Raw genomic sequence first — 13,365 nt, forward strand, 5'->3', positions numbered from 1 at the left:
AGATAGTGACCCTGCAATACGCCTGGTGAAAGACATGTTAACCCAGGAAGACGCTAGCCCTGGCCCGGACGCTCCAGAGGAAGCCAAGCAGATATGGAAGGAGAAAAGCAGGCTATTCCTCTACGAGGGTAAGCTGAGCAGGAGGCTTGTCAATCACCGGATGCACGAGCTAACCTGGCAGATAGTGGTCCCAAGGCGAAATGCAGCAATGGTCCTGGAGGCCTACCATGACAGAGCAGGACACTTCGGGTGGAAGAAACTGGAGTTCCTACTGAGAGAGCGGTTCTACTGGGTCGGCATGAGAAGGGCCATCGAGAAGTGGAGCAGGGACTGCGGCCCATGTCACCTCAGAAGGAAGGACCGTACCAGCCAGCAGACACCCTTGAGGCCCATCATCACCAGGCAGCCTCTTGAGCTGGTAGCTCTGGACCATGTGAAATTGGCTCCGAGCCGGTCGGGCAACGTCTATGCCCTGCCAATTGTGGACCATTACTCCCGGTTCCTGGTAGTGGTTCCTGTTAAAGACCTGACAGCCCAAACAGCGGCCAGAGCCTTCCAGCAACACTTCTGCCGTCCACATGGGTATCCAGAACAGGTCTTGACAGATCAAGGTCCAGCGTTTGAAGCTCAAGTATTCCAGGAGTTCTGCAACCTCTACAGCTGTATGAATATTCGGACTACGCCTTACCACCCGCAAACCAACGGGCTGTGTGAGAAAATGAACAATATCATCATCGATCTCCACAAGACGTTACCCCTGGAAGAACGCAGCCTGTGGCCGGAGAAGCTGCCAGACCTGATTGACTTGTACAACCATATCCCTGTGAATGCTACAAATTGCACCCCGGCTTACCTGATGCGAGCAAGACCAGGTAAGCTGCCGATCGATCTGGAGATGGGAGTCCTTACACCTGAGGACACCTCCCCAGAAGCAGACTGGGATACGGAACGGCGGCTACAGTACAAGAAGGTACAGGAGAGTGTGGAGAGGAGTCTGGCTCAAGCGAGAGAAAACCCCTGCTGGTCCCCTGGAACCTGGTGAGCAGGTCCAGAAGTGAAAGAGAAGGCTTCACAAGCTGGATGACCAGTGGGAGAGAGACCCGTACACAGTACTGCAGTCCGACCACGACAACCCGAAGGTATGTGTGATTACCAAGGATGGAGGAGAAACCACTACTACTGTTTCCAGAGACCACCTAAAACGGTGCCCCGAGCAACTACAGAGTCCAAGTGAAGATCAAGATGACCTTGAACCCGCAGAGGACAAGGAAGAGATGATCAGCACAGTTCTCGGAGAGTTCCCCCGGACCTGGACTCAGATAAATGGCGCAATAGTGGTACCCGTCCTACACTTCCTTCAGCCTACCCAGCAGGAGCCTACAGGAGGACAGGAAGAACAAGAAGAGCAAGCGGCCCCAGAGGCAGAAGAACCCACGCCAGCAGCCCAGGAGAGTCAAACCTCTGCTGACAGTGAGCCTGCCATGCCTGCGGTAAGCCAAAGGACCCACAGACAGCTACCTTCCCTACCTGTACACCCAGCTAGTATCTGTACCCTCAATGATAGAGGGGAAAGCCAGGTTGGTCCACCACCAGACAGTGGGTTAAGGAGGTCAACGAGGAGCACTAGGGGTCAAATGCCAGCTCGCTGGAAGATCTAAATGTATAATGTATATATTTAATGTGTTATGTTTGTACCCTGGTTATTAATACTGTTTTCCAGTTTTTCATAGTGACAAATGGACTAAAACGTTATGAACTTTGAATAACCGGTACTTCCTTGTAAATATGTTCGGAGCCTAACCACAGGAAAGAATAAAAACTGTCAAGGACTCGGGGCAAGGACAGACCCCCACCTGGTTAAGGCTCCGTTGTGTTGGTGAAATGGACACCCGGTCACGGATCATACTGTGACCCTCTTCTTTTGTTGGTGAAATGTACACCCGGTCACAGGCCATACTGTGACCTAAAGAACTCAATATGTGGTGTTGTTTGTTGTTTTTCTTCTCTGTTATGTTTATGTTATAATTTCTACCCTGTATCGTGTTTCTTGTTTAGTCCCGGAGTACTAGGCTTTCCTAGGGGGGAATGTGTCACCCCAGGCCTGGATGCCACAAACTTGTAAGGCTGTGCCTGAGAGCAGGAGGGAGGTTCTCTGGTCATGGACCATTTGCATGCAGCACCTCCTGTCCCAGGCCAGTAGGGGGAGCAGGCTGCCACTATAAAAACTGGTACTGAGGGCAGGGTTAGGGAGACCAGGACCCACTTCTGAAGTATCCAGAAGGGTTCCCAGAAGCAGAGGGACAGGTCATCCGCAGCTGAGGAGTCCAGGAGGCATAGGAGGAACACCAAGCCAGGGACAGAGGCGACGAGAGCCGGTCCTGGCAGAGAGGAAACTGCATACCGGACACTGGGGTCCGAGGCTGTCAGGATTGCAAGTTCTGCAGCAGATCATCTACCTGCGAGGGATTTTAGGTCCCTTGGCCAAGAAGCCTGGAGGTTCCGCCACACAGAGGGACCGGTACAGCACAGAGAAGCTGCAGGTACCTAAGGCCCGAGTCGCAAGCCATACAGGCGTAGTACACGGCAAGCTCAGGGACGTGGGCTATCATACCACTAAAGGGGAAGATAGTCAGCAAGGGCAGAAAGAGAACGGTAGGCCTACCCACTCACCCTGACCAGCGAAGCTTGCCTGAATGCCCTCAGACACCCAGGTCCATTCCTACCCTGTACTCCTGTTGGGTCTATGATAAGATCAGTAAAAGACCCTGGACTGCATTATTGGACTCTGTGTGGTTACTGCTGCGCCTGCACCATCACCCCCAGCATCCTATCACTCTGCCCTGAGGCTTCACTCCTCCCGTGGGGAGTTGTACTATTCCCTGCTGCATCCCCAACACAAGCCTCAGCGGTCTGCCTTGCAGCAGCGGTCCTCCCTGACCGCAATCCACGGGTCGCGTAGTCGGACATTACCTAAAAAACATCATAAACTACCACTGGTCTGACCACCCTGAGCCACGGGACCAGGTCGCCACTACTACTCCCAGCATTGCCCTGAAGTCCGGTCTCGAGAGCCCCACGGCCCAGTGGGCGAGTCATTTGTCTAAGTAGTGCTCAACACTGTCAATTAATTATAGTAAACTGTAAATGAGCAATGCTATTATTTAGTTGGGTTATGTACTCCTAATAAAACAGACAAGATTTTAAATCATATACAATTATAATGATCATAAGAATAATCTATGTAATAAAACAAGTTACTAAATTGTCACAAATGGATATTGTTCTACCTTATGCAGATTGATAAGCATACCATTATAATATTGATTAAAATATACAAGATAGATATAATGTTAACTGCCTGTTATTTAAATGATTTTAATAGGATTTATTGCGGTTCTGTGACTCATTTGTGGTTGAGTCTTCCGAGATCATCTAAGATTAAGTTGCTAAGAAATATTTTTCTCATTTCATCAGGTTAAACCTCAAGAGCAGCACAGAGTAGGAAAGGTGATTATCACAAAAAATTCCATTATGAAACTAAATCGTGCTTTTACTGAGGTAATTCAGGATGACAAGTTCAGACTTCTTTTCAACAAACAGTAAATCTATCAATTAAGTTTAAAACTATACAAAAATCATGGATATACCAGTCATGGGTGACTTATTAAACTCCCATGTGAAAACAAGAAATGTGCAATGAGACACGTGCCTTTATGTTATTCAGTTTACTGTGCGTGGAAACTGTTATGTTCTAATAGAAGGGGAATACAAGATGACTCGATCCTCTTACAAATTCATCCACTTATTCTTTGAACTCACAAAGAGTATATTAATATCAAAATTTAATTTGAAATGAACTAAAACATAGAGAACAACATATAGGCATCCCCTCTACAAACAGAATTTTACTTAAGTCGGTTGTCTGAGAAAGTTATCACCAATTCTCAGAATAGATGATACCTTGATGATCAGTGTGGGTCTGACCACTGGGATTGTATTGATCAGCATAATGGGACACTTTTATTGCCATTAGAATGAATCATTAGTGTACATGGTGATGATAAAGGTTTTTCAATCCAGTGATTAAAAGCAAATAATTTTTTATTGTGACTTCATCATCATTCACCCCCTGGTGTCGATTTTCAGTTTTTTCACTTTCGTTTTTTCCTCCCCTTCTTCTAAAAGTCATACATTTTTTATTTTTCCATCCACATAACTGCATGAGAGCTTGTTTTTTGTGGTACGAGTTGTACTATTGAATATATCGTTCATTTTATCATGTGATGCACTGGAAGAACCCATGGCTGCTGGTTTTTGGCACAAGGTTAGAGGAGGCTGGGTTTTTATAAAGCTGGGAAATCTGCATCACCTGGCCTTTCCTAACATGATAGTGAACAAGCCATGACCCTAACAGGCTAACTAAGGTCTGAAAACTTGGTCAAAGTTATCTGAGCACACAAATCTCCAAGGGTGCCCAAACTTTTGCATCGGTCCATTTTCCTTTTTGCAATTTTTCAAATGTAAAAGATGAAAACATATATATATTTTTTGCCTAAAATACAAATGAAATATGTCATTTTTAACTTTGAGCCTTTTAGAGATCATTTCATCTTCAACTTGCTTAACTGTTCACAATCACAGTAATTTTGACCAAGGGTGTTATTAAACAACACTGATTGTGCATCAATTTCTCCTGCTGTTGTGTAAATGGAACAGACAACTGGTAGAAATGACAGACAATTAGCAAGATACCCCCTATAAAGTCGTGGTTCTGCAGGTGGTGACCACAGACCATTTCTCTGTTCTCATCCTTTTTGGCTGTTGTTTTGGTCACTTTTTCATTTGCCATTGCTCTCACCCCTAGAGGTACAGTAGCATGAGGCGGTGTCTACAATACAACCCACAGAAGTTGCTCAGGTAGTGCAGTTCTTCCAGGATGGCACATCAGTGCGATCTGTGGCAAGAAGGGTAGCTCTGTCTGTCAGCACAGTGTCCAGAGCATGGAGCAGATACCAGGAGACGTGAAGGGAGCCATAGGAGGGCAACAACCCAGCAGCAGGACCGCTACCTTCACCTTTGTGCAAGGAGGAACAGGAAAAGCACTGCCAGAGCCCTGCAAAATTACCTCCAGCAGGCCACAAATGTGCATGTGTCTGCACAAACAGTTAGAAACCGACTCCATGAGGGTGGTATGAGGGCCTGACATCCACAGATGGGGGTTGTTCTCACAGCTCAACACAGTGCAGGACGCTTGCCATTTTCCACAGAACACCTGGATTGGCAAAGTCGCCACTGGTGCCCTGTGCTCTTCACAGATGAAAGCAGGTTAACACTGAGCACATGTGACAGACGTGACAGAGTCTGGAGACGCTGTGGAGAGCGATCTGCTGCCTGCAACATCCTTCAGCATAACCGGTTTGGCAGTGGGTCAGTAATGGTGGGGGGTGGCATTTCTTTGGAGGGCCGCACAGCCCTCCATGTGCTCGTCAGAGGTAGCATAACTGCCATTAGGTACCGAGATGAGATCCTCAGACCACTTGTGAGACCGTATGCTGGTGCGGTTGGCCCTGGGTTCCTCCTAATGCAGGACAATGCCAGACCTCATGTGGCTTGAGTGTGTCAGCAGTTCCTGCAAGATGAAGGCATTGAAGCTATAGACTGGCCCACCCATTCCCCAGACATGAATCCGATTGAGCACACCTGGGACATAATGTCTCGCTCCATCCACCAACGTCACGTTGCACCACAGACTGTTCAGGAGTTGGCGGATGCTTTAGTCCAGGTTTGGGAGGAGATCCCACAGGAGACCATCTGCAACCTCATCAGGAGCATGCCAAGGCATTGTAGCGAGGTCTTACAGGCATGTGGAGGCCAGACACAATACTGAGCCTCATTGTGACTTGTTTTAAGGACATTACCTGAAAGTTGGATCAGCCTGTAGTGTGTTTTTCCACTTGAATTTTGGGGGTGACTCTAAATTCAGGCCTCCATTGGTTAATAAATTTGATTTCCACTGATGATTTTTGTGTGATTTTATTGTCAGCACATTCAACTTTGTACAGAACAAAGTATTCAATGAGAATATTTCATTCATTCAGATCTAGGATGAGTTATTTGAGTGTTCCCTTTACTTTTCTGAGCAGTGTATATATACAGTACAGACCAGAGTTTGGACACACCTTCTCATTTAAAGATTTTTCTGTATTTTCATGACTTTGAAAATTGTACATTCACACTGAAGGCATCAAAACTATGAATTAGCACATGTGGAATTATGTACTTAACAAAAAAGTGTGAAACAACTGAAAATATGTCTTATATTTTAGGTTCTTCAAAGTAGCCACCTTTTGCTTTGATGACTGCTTTGCACACTCTTGGCATTCTCTTAATGAGCTTCAAGAGGTAGTCACCGGAAATGGTTTTCACTTCACAGGTGTGCCCTGTCAGGTTTAATAAGTGGGATTTCTTGCCTTATAAATGGGGTTGGGACCATTAGTTGTGTTGTGCAGAAGTCTGGTGGATACACAGCTGAAGTCTTACTGAATAGACTGTTAGAATTTGTATTATGGCAAGAAAAAAGCAGCTAAGTAATGAAAAACAAGTGGCCACCATTACTTTAAGAAATGAAGGTCAGTCAGTGTGAAAAATTGGGAAAACTTTGAAAATGTCCCCAAGTGCAGTTGCCAAAACCATCAAGCGCTACAAAGAAACTGGCTCACATAAGGACCGACCCAGGAAAGGAAGACCAAGAGTCACCTCTGCTTCTGAGGATAAGTTTATCTGAGTCACCAGCCTCATAAATTTCAGGTTAACAGCATCTCAGATTAGAGACCAGGTAAATACCACACAGAGTTCTAGCAGCAGACACATCTCTTCAACAACTGTTAAGAGGAAACTTTGTGCAGCAGGCCTTCATGGTAAAATAGCTGCTAGGAAACCACTGCTAAGGACAGGCAGCAAGCAGAAGAGATTTGTTTGGGCTAAAGAACACCAGGAATGGACATTAGACCAGTGGAAATCTGTTCTTTGATCTGATGAGTCCAAATTTGAAATCTTTGGTTCCAACCACGGTGTCTTTGTGCGACGCAGAAAAGGTGAACGGATGGACTCTACATGCCTGGTTCCCACCGTGAAGCATGGAGGAGGAGGTGTGATGGTGTGGGGGTGCTTTGCTGGTGACACTGTTGGGCATTTATTCAAAATTGAAGGCATACTGAACCAGCATGGCTACCACAGCATCTTGCAGCGGCATGCTATTCCATCCGGTTTGCGTTTAGTTGGACCATCATTTATTTTTCAACAGGACAATGACCCCAAACACACCTCCAGGCTGTGTAAGGGCTATTTGACCAAGAAGGAGAGTGATGGGGTGCTATGCCAGATGATCTGGCCTCCACAGTCACCAGACCTGAACCCAATCGAGATGGGTTGGGGTGAGCTGGACCGCAGAGTGAAGGCAAAAGGGCCAGCGAGTGCTAAGCATCTCTGAGAGCTCCTTCAAGATTGTTGGAAGACCATTTCCGGTGACTACCTCTTGAAGCTCATCAAGAGAATGCCAAGAATGTGCAAAGCAGTCATCAAAGCAAAAGGTGGCAACTTTGAAGAACCTAGAATATAAGACATATTTTCAATTGTTTCACACTTTTTTGTCAAGTATATAATTCCACATGTGTTAATTCACAGTTTTGATGCCTTCAGTGTGAATGTACAATTTTCATAGTCATGAAAATACAGAAAAATCTTTAAATGAGAAGGTGTGTCCAAACTTTTTGTCTGTACTGTATATGTATATACATACAATAGAATATGGTATAAAAAGTTTCAGAAGCATAATAAGATGGCAGCAAAGATCACATCAGAGGGCAGATGGAAGCCAGTGTGCACGCTATCTAAATGCTGCTGTCAGAGATTGACAGTGGCATTTAAATAGTTAAACATCACTGATAACAGTTAACACTGATCACCAAAAACAAATATCAAAATGCCAGATCAGATTTGCATTTCTTTTAATCTTCTATAAAATATTTACAATTTTTTTTTTCACCACTGCAATATAAAAAAATGTTTGGTATTGCCATATTAGGACTGGCCTTGAATATCATATCACCAGGTCATTTTTGCTTCACAACGAATGCTGTAACAAAAAAAAAGCAATGGCGAATTTAAGTTTTTTCACAATTTCAATCTATTTGGAATTTATTTCCTGATTCTCAGCATGTGATATGGGAAAATTAATTGTCACATTCAAAACTACAACTTGTATTGCAAAAATTAAGCAATCAAACAGATATATGAACAGAAAAATTACAAATTTATGGTCCATGGAGGCCATGGCCCAAAAAGTGCAACCACAATAACGAAAAATCAACTGGTCCCGGAGGAGCTATCATTATAGTGCTATTATTAGTGTAGCCACCTTTGTAGTGTGCTAAGCCTGAAAATCTTCAGGGAATTTTTGGAAGAGCAGTAAAAAATTCTATACAGTCTCAATAAAAAGACTGAAAAGATTAGTCACAGAAGCTGCTGTGTGATGCTGCCAGGAGATTACTCCTTCTCTTAAAGCCCCACTCTAGCATTTTTTTTTTATTTCACCACTGGAGTGGCGTCACCAATGTGAGTTCACTGCTCCTACTAATATACTTACCTGTGTCATACCGGTCGTCTTCTGCAGTTTGTGACAGGCTGGATCACTCCAGTATTTTCTGGGTGAACTGAATGTCAATGTAAGTCTATGAGAGCCAGAACGAGGCCAGAATGAGGGTCTTATAGACTTAGATTGAGAGCTTGTGATCATTACCTCGGACCTGCAGTCACAAGATGGCGGATTGGGACAGGAGCGGCGCTGGAAAGAAGAGAAGACATTGGCTGGTAAGTGTATTACCAGGGGCAGGGAACAGACATTAGTGATGCCACTCCAGTGGTGAAATAAAAAAAAAACAGCTGGAGTGATGCTTTAAAGAATTTTTATTAGTATTTTTTATTAAGGAATTGCGGTAATTCCATACTATAACTATTCCATGTGGTCTAAGCCTGGGGCCCACTTTATGTATGTAGAACATTTGGTGCAACATCTTTTTTTACTGTACTGTAATCAAATGCAACCTTGGCTTGAATTATTTTCGTACATTACCTCTTTATATTTCTCAGTGATGTTTTCCAGACTAAGTGAATACACATGATCTCTACCTCCCACAAACAGTCTTTCTTGATATTCATCCAAATACATGGTACGTAGGTCAAGACCTCCAAGCTGATTCTGGAAGATTGAGGTTCTGTTTAAATCCCACAGCTCTGAAATACAAATTAAATAGTTAAACTTCGATTTACATGTTAACGATGAATTAACATATAGGAAAATGCAAGGAATTAGAATGATTTGTACATGAAGGAAGCATAACTAAGACTTGGGTTTTTCCTCGAAAAAAGCAATAGAAAGAGATACTTGTAAGGATTGTAAGTTAGTATCAAGTTTGTAGATTAGAAATGAGTTTAGGGATTCCTTAAGAAAAATTAGAAACTGTGGTATGCAACTTTGCACATTTATCTTTGTGTTAGAGATCTTTTTAATCTAAAAGGATAAATATATATGATTTTAGAGCTATTTAGCTGTTCTACATTGATAGGTTCCATCTACGCAGAAATAATAATCTAATACCAGTACATATTTGATATTTATATGGTACATCTATGGCTTTACAGTGAACATTATTTGCAGCATGGTAACTCAGTGGTTAGCACCATAGCCTTACACCACTTGGGTCCTGGGTTAAAATTCCAGAGTACAATATCTGTAAAGAATTGTATTCTCCCTGTGTTTGTGTGGGTTTCCTCCCACATTCCAAAGGCATACTGATATGAAATATGCATAATAAGACCCATTTATGATGATTTCAAAATGATGTGGAAAGTAATGGTGCTATATGAGCAAGTAAAATATTGACATTTATGTTTGATTTTCTAAGACAGAATCCAACAAAGAACCTATGCGGCAAAATGTGCTCTCGGGAAGTTGGAAGTTGGTCTCTATTTGTTAACATAACGTCCCTCAAGTAGCCCTGTCCTCTCCTAGAATCTACAGTTGCATTCAAAGTTATTCATCCTTGATTGAAAATATTTTTATTAGCAAAATTTACACTCTTTTTGCAGTTTTCAATGAACTAATCAAACAAAACTAATTTAAATAGCTCAACAGTACTAATATACAGAAACAAGTGTATTCTCCAAATTCAACACAAAATGTCACTATTAATGAGTACTGAAGTCTCAAAATTAAACAATCCATTGATGATAAGCATCTTTTTTAATTATTTGAGCATACTTTGGCTGCTGCTAACATGTTTTATAGTCATACACCATTTTCTGAAATAGTTTTTGAGGAGAATTAGCCCTCTACTTATAGACTTCCAATTCACTAATATCCTTGTGTTGTCAAGAAAGTGGCCCAAAAAAAGTAAGAGAAGAAATAATTTCCTGGCACACAAAAAGGAAAAAGATATGGAAAGATATTAAAGAAGAGATTGGGGGGCAAATTCAAGTGCAGTAGGGTCTTATCCGATCAACCAGTGATAAATGAAAGAACAATAACTGCTCACCTTTTGAGGTTTTGTGACCGCAACTCTACTATAAGCTTTTAAAAAGGGGATGTTCCAGCTGCTGCACCACCAAAAAGTTGTAGACTCCAATGTTGCAATGTTGTGGAAAAAGAAGGTGATGGTGATCTGCACTGCTAGTGTCGTGTCCACAAGTCCATGAGTTGTAAACTGCATTGACTCCATGTTACCGCATATTCGATTTTTATTGTGGGCATGAACCCAGCAGCAAATATCAACTTTTTCCACAAATCAAAAAATAGATATAAGGCATTGAATGTTCCTAGAGATAAAGTTGGAAACATTGTTTTCAAGTTCAAAGTTAACGTAACACTGCCTACACTACCTGGACGTGACAGAGGTGAAGCTATTACTGGCTGCCCTCAGATTCCTGAGGAGGCATGTGGTAGCTCTGTAGTAAAATCAGGTAGCATCAAATACTGAAGTTTCAGTTTGCAAAGCAAGGCACTAAACATTGAAGGTTTCCATTCCAAAACATAAACCTTTACTCACACAAAAGCATAAGATAATTTTGCTTTAATATGCTCAAAACTGTAACTTACAACAATTGGGTATTCTGTTCTATGGAATGAGGAAAGAAAATTGGAACTTTTCAGGTCTATGGATTACTGGTATGTCAGAAGGAGGAAGAATGAAGCATTCACTAAATGGAATACCTTGCCTAAAGTGAATTATGGCAGTGGCTTAGTGATGTTCTGGGGCCTATTTTGCTTTCTCTTGAAACCGGCAGCATATGGACGACTTCAATCAAGTATCAAGAAGTACTAGGAGAAAATTTTGGGCGTCATTGGACTATCCAACAGGACAATAATCCCAATGATACCTCAATGTCCACCAAGGCTTGCCTTCAGAACACCTGGAAGATTCTGGAGTTGCTGTCACAGACATAGAACCCCATAAAAAAATTTTTGTGGGATTTGAAGAGAGTTATTGCAGTAAGCAATTCCAAGAATATTAGTGAACTGGAGGTCATTGACCAAGAGGAATAGGCAAGATTACTCATGAACTTTGTCAGATACTGGTGTCATAACAGCCACAGGATGCCCTACTAAGTACTAAAGACACTTCTCATGACATGGTTGAACAATTTTGAGACTGCAGTTGTTACTAAAAGTGGCATTTTGTCTTGAACTTAGAAAATTGACTTGTTATATTAGCTGGGTTGAGATATTTAAATTATTTTTGTTTGACTGGTTTATTACTAACAGCAGAAATTTTGAAGATATTGGTAATAACCTAATTTGCAATGGAGGTTGAGTAATTTTGATTGCAACTGTATGTATTACTTCCAGTGTTGTCTATTACAGTTTTTATTGTTGGTCCAAAGTAATAACTGTGTTTATGTACCTTTCAGTACCAAATATTGGCTTCCCTCTTGTGCCTTCAGTGTTTGTAATTGTTTTATTTTATAATGGTGTGTATTTATAATGAGATTAATAAAATACATATTATATGCACTGGAATACCGTAGTGACCCTTGCTTTCCCTGAGTGGTTACCTAGGAATTCTGCATATTGTAGGTGTTACATGAAAATTAACTTTCCTTTTTACCTTTCCCTGATGGATGCAATTATAGCTTCATCTGGTAAAAATGTCAATAATTGATAATAATCATGTCTTAGTTTATAGCAAGCTTAAAGGGGTTGTCTTATGAACAGTACATTTTTATTCCACGATCTATTGATTAAAATGAACTTTGTTCATAGGACAACCCCATTAAATTGACTTTCTCTAGCTAATAGCTATATATTTTTAAATGTATTTTCTCCTTCGGTCTAGTTGTCGCTATATATAGATAGGGCAATATCATATTACTTATGACATCATGTATACTATAATATCATATCTGTTACATTGCCAAAGACAAGGGCATATAGTTTCACATACAGAAGCAAGTTATAGTCATCTCCAGTTCATCAGGGACTCACAACATCCTTATATTTCTCCCTTCATAAAAAAGATCTAGTTACATAGTACCTAAGACATGTGGGACAGGCGTTTTATTAATCTTAATCCTGTTTAGACGTAGCAGTGTTCTCTCTTCTGCCAGTCAATGATGTATAATGCTTTGTTTAGATTCACTCTCCCTTATTCCAAACCAGATTTCACACAACAATTTTACTTAGATTCATTCCTCCTTCATCCCATGATATTTAAAGATGAGTAGTTAATTAAAATCACACAAATATGATATCAATGTAAATGTTCTGTACAGTTATAGACATGCCACATTCATTTTTCACAAGGGATTTAAAAATTCAGATTTATCTTGGATCAGCTAAAGAAAAACCCACAAACTTACTAGGAAATTGAATAAAATGGAAACCTAACTTTTGTTAACTGACCTACATTCTAGAATCTGAGTTCTTCAGAGTTCTCCTTTGTCTTCCTTATTATTATTGATGCCACTTTTTGTAAAGAGATTGAATGTCATAATGATTATACAGTATATTATATGTGATTCCTTTCTCTTTGAGGGTTGGTTCATCAGCAATGATTTCCCAGGACAGCTCTTAAGTTCTTTTTATTTTTATCTTTGAATTTGGCAACACTTTTTTATGATACATCGATGTTGATCCTGATGATTTAAGATTCTTCACTTTCATATTATAGACTTGAAATCGTAATGTGCTTATGGGTTGTTTAAAAACATGAAAACATGAAAAGGCTAGAATTTCAACCCATGGCTCCATGCTATACATACAGGTTTTCTATTCCATCTCTTTTGTTTGAGTTTCTTTTGCAAAGATAGAAT

At 41.4% G+C, this 13,365-nt stretch overlaps 1 protein-coding gene across 2 annotated transcripts in view; it reads right to left on the bottom strand.

Annotated features, from left to right (window-relative positions):
• SEMA3E (semaphorin 3E) overlaps positions 1–13,365 on the bottom strand; it is a 312,174-nt gene that overhangs the window by 189,126 nt on the left and 109,683 nt on the right. For both annotated transcript variants that reach the window (XM_073652328.1, XM_073652327.1), the window contains exon 2: positions 9,131–9,291. In XM_073652328.1, the coding sequence (XP_073508429.1) occupies positions 9,131–9,291 (161 nt within the window). The remainder of the gene's footprint in view (positions 1–9,130; positions 9,292–13,365) is intronic.

The sequence above is a fragment of the Phyllobates terribilis genome, unplaced genomic scaffold (genome assembly GCF_046119375.1).
Source record: "Phyllobates terribilis strain yellow unplaced genomic scaffold, ASM4611937v1 Scaffold_11__3_contigs__length_659146591, whole genome shotgun sequence".
Lineage (NCBI taxonomy): Eukaryota > Metazoa > Chordata > Amphibia > Anura > Dendrobatidae > Phyllobates > Phyllobates terribilis.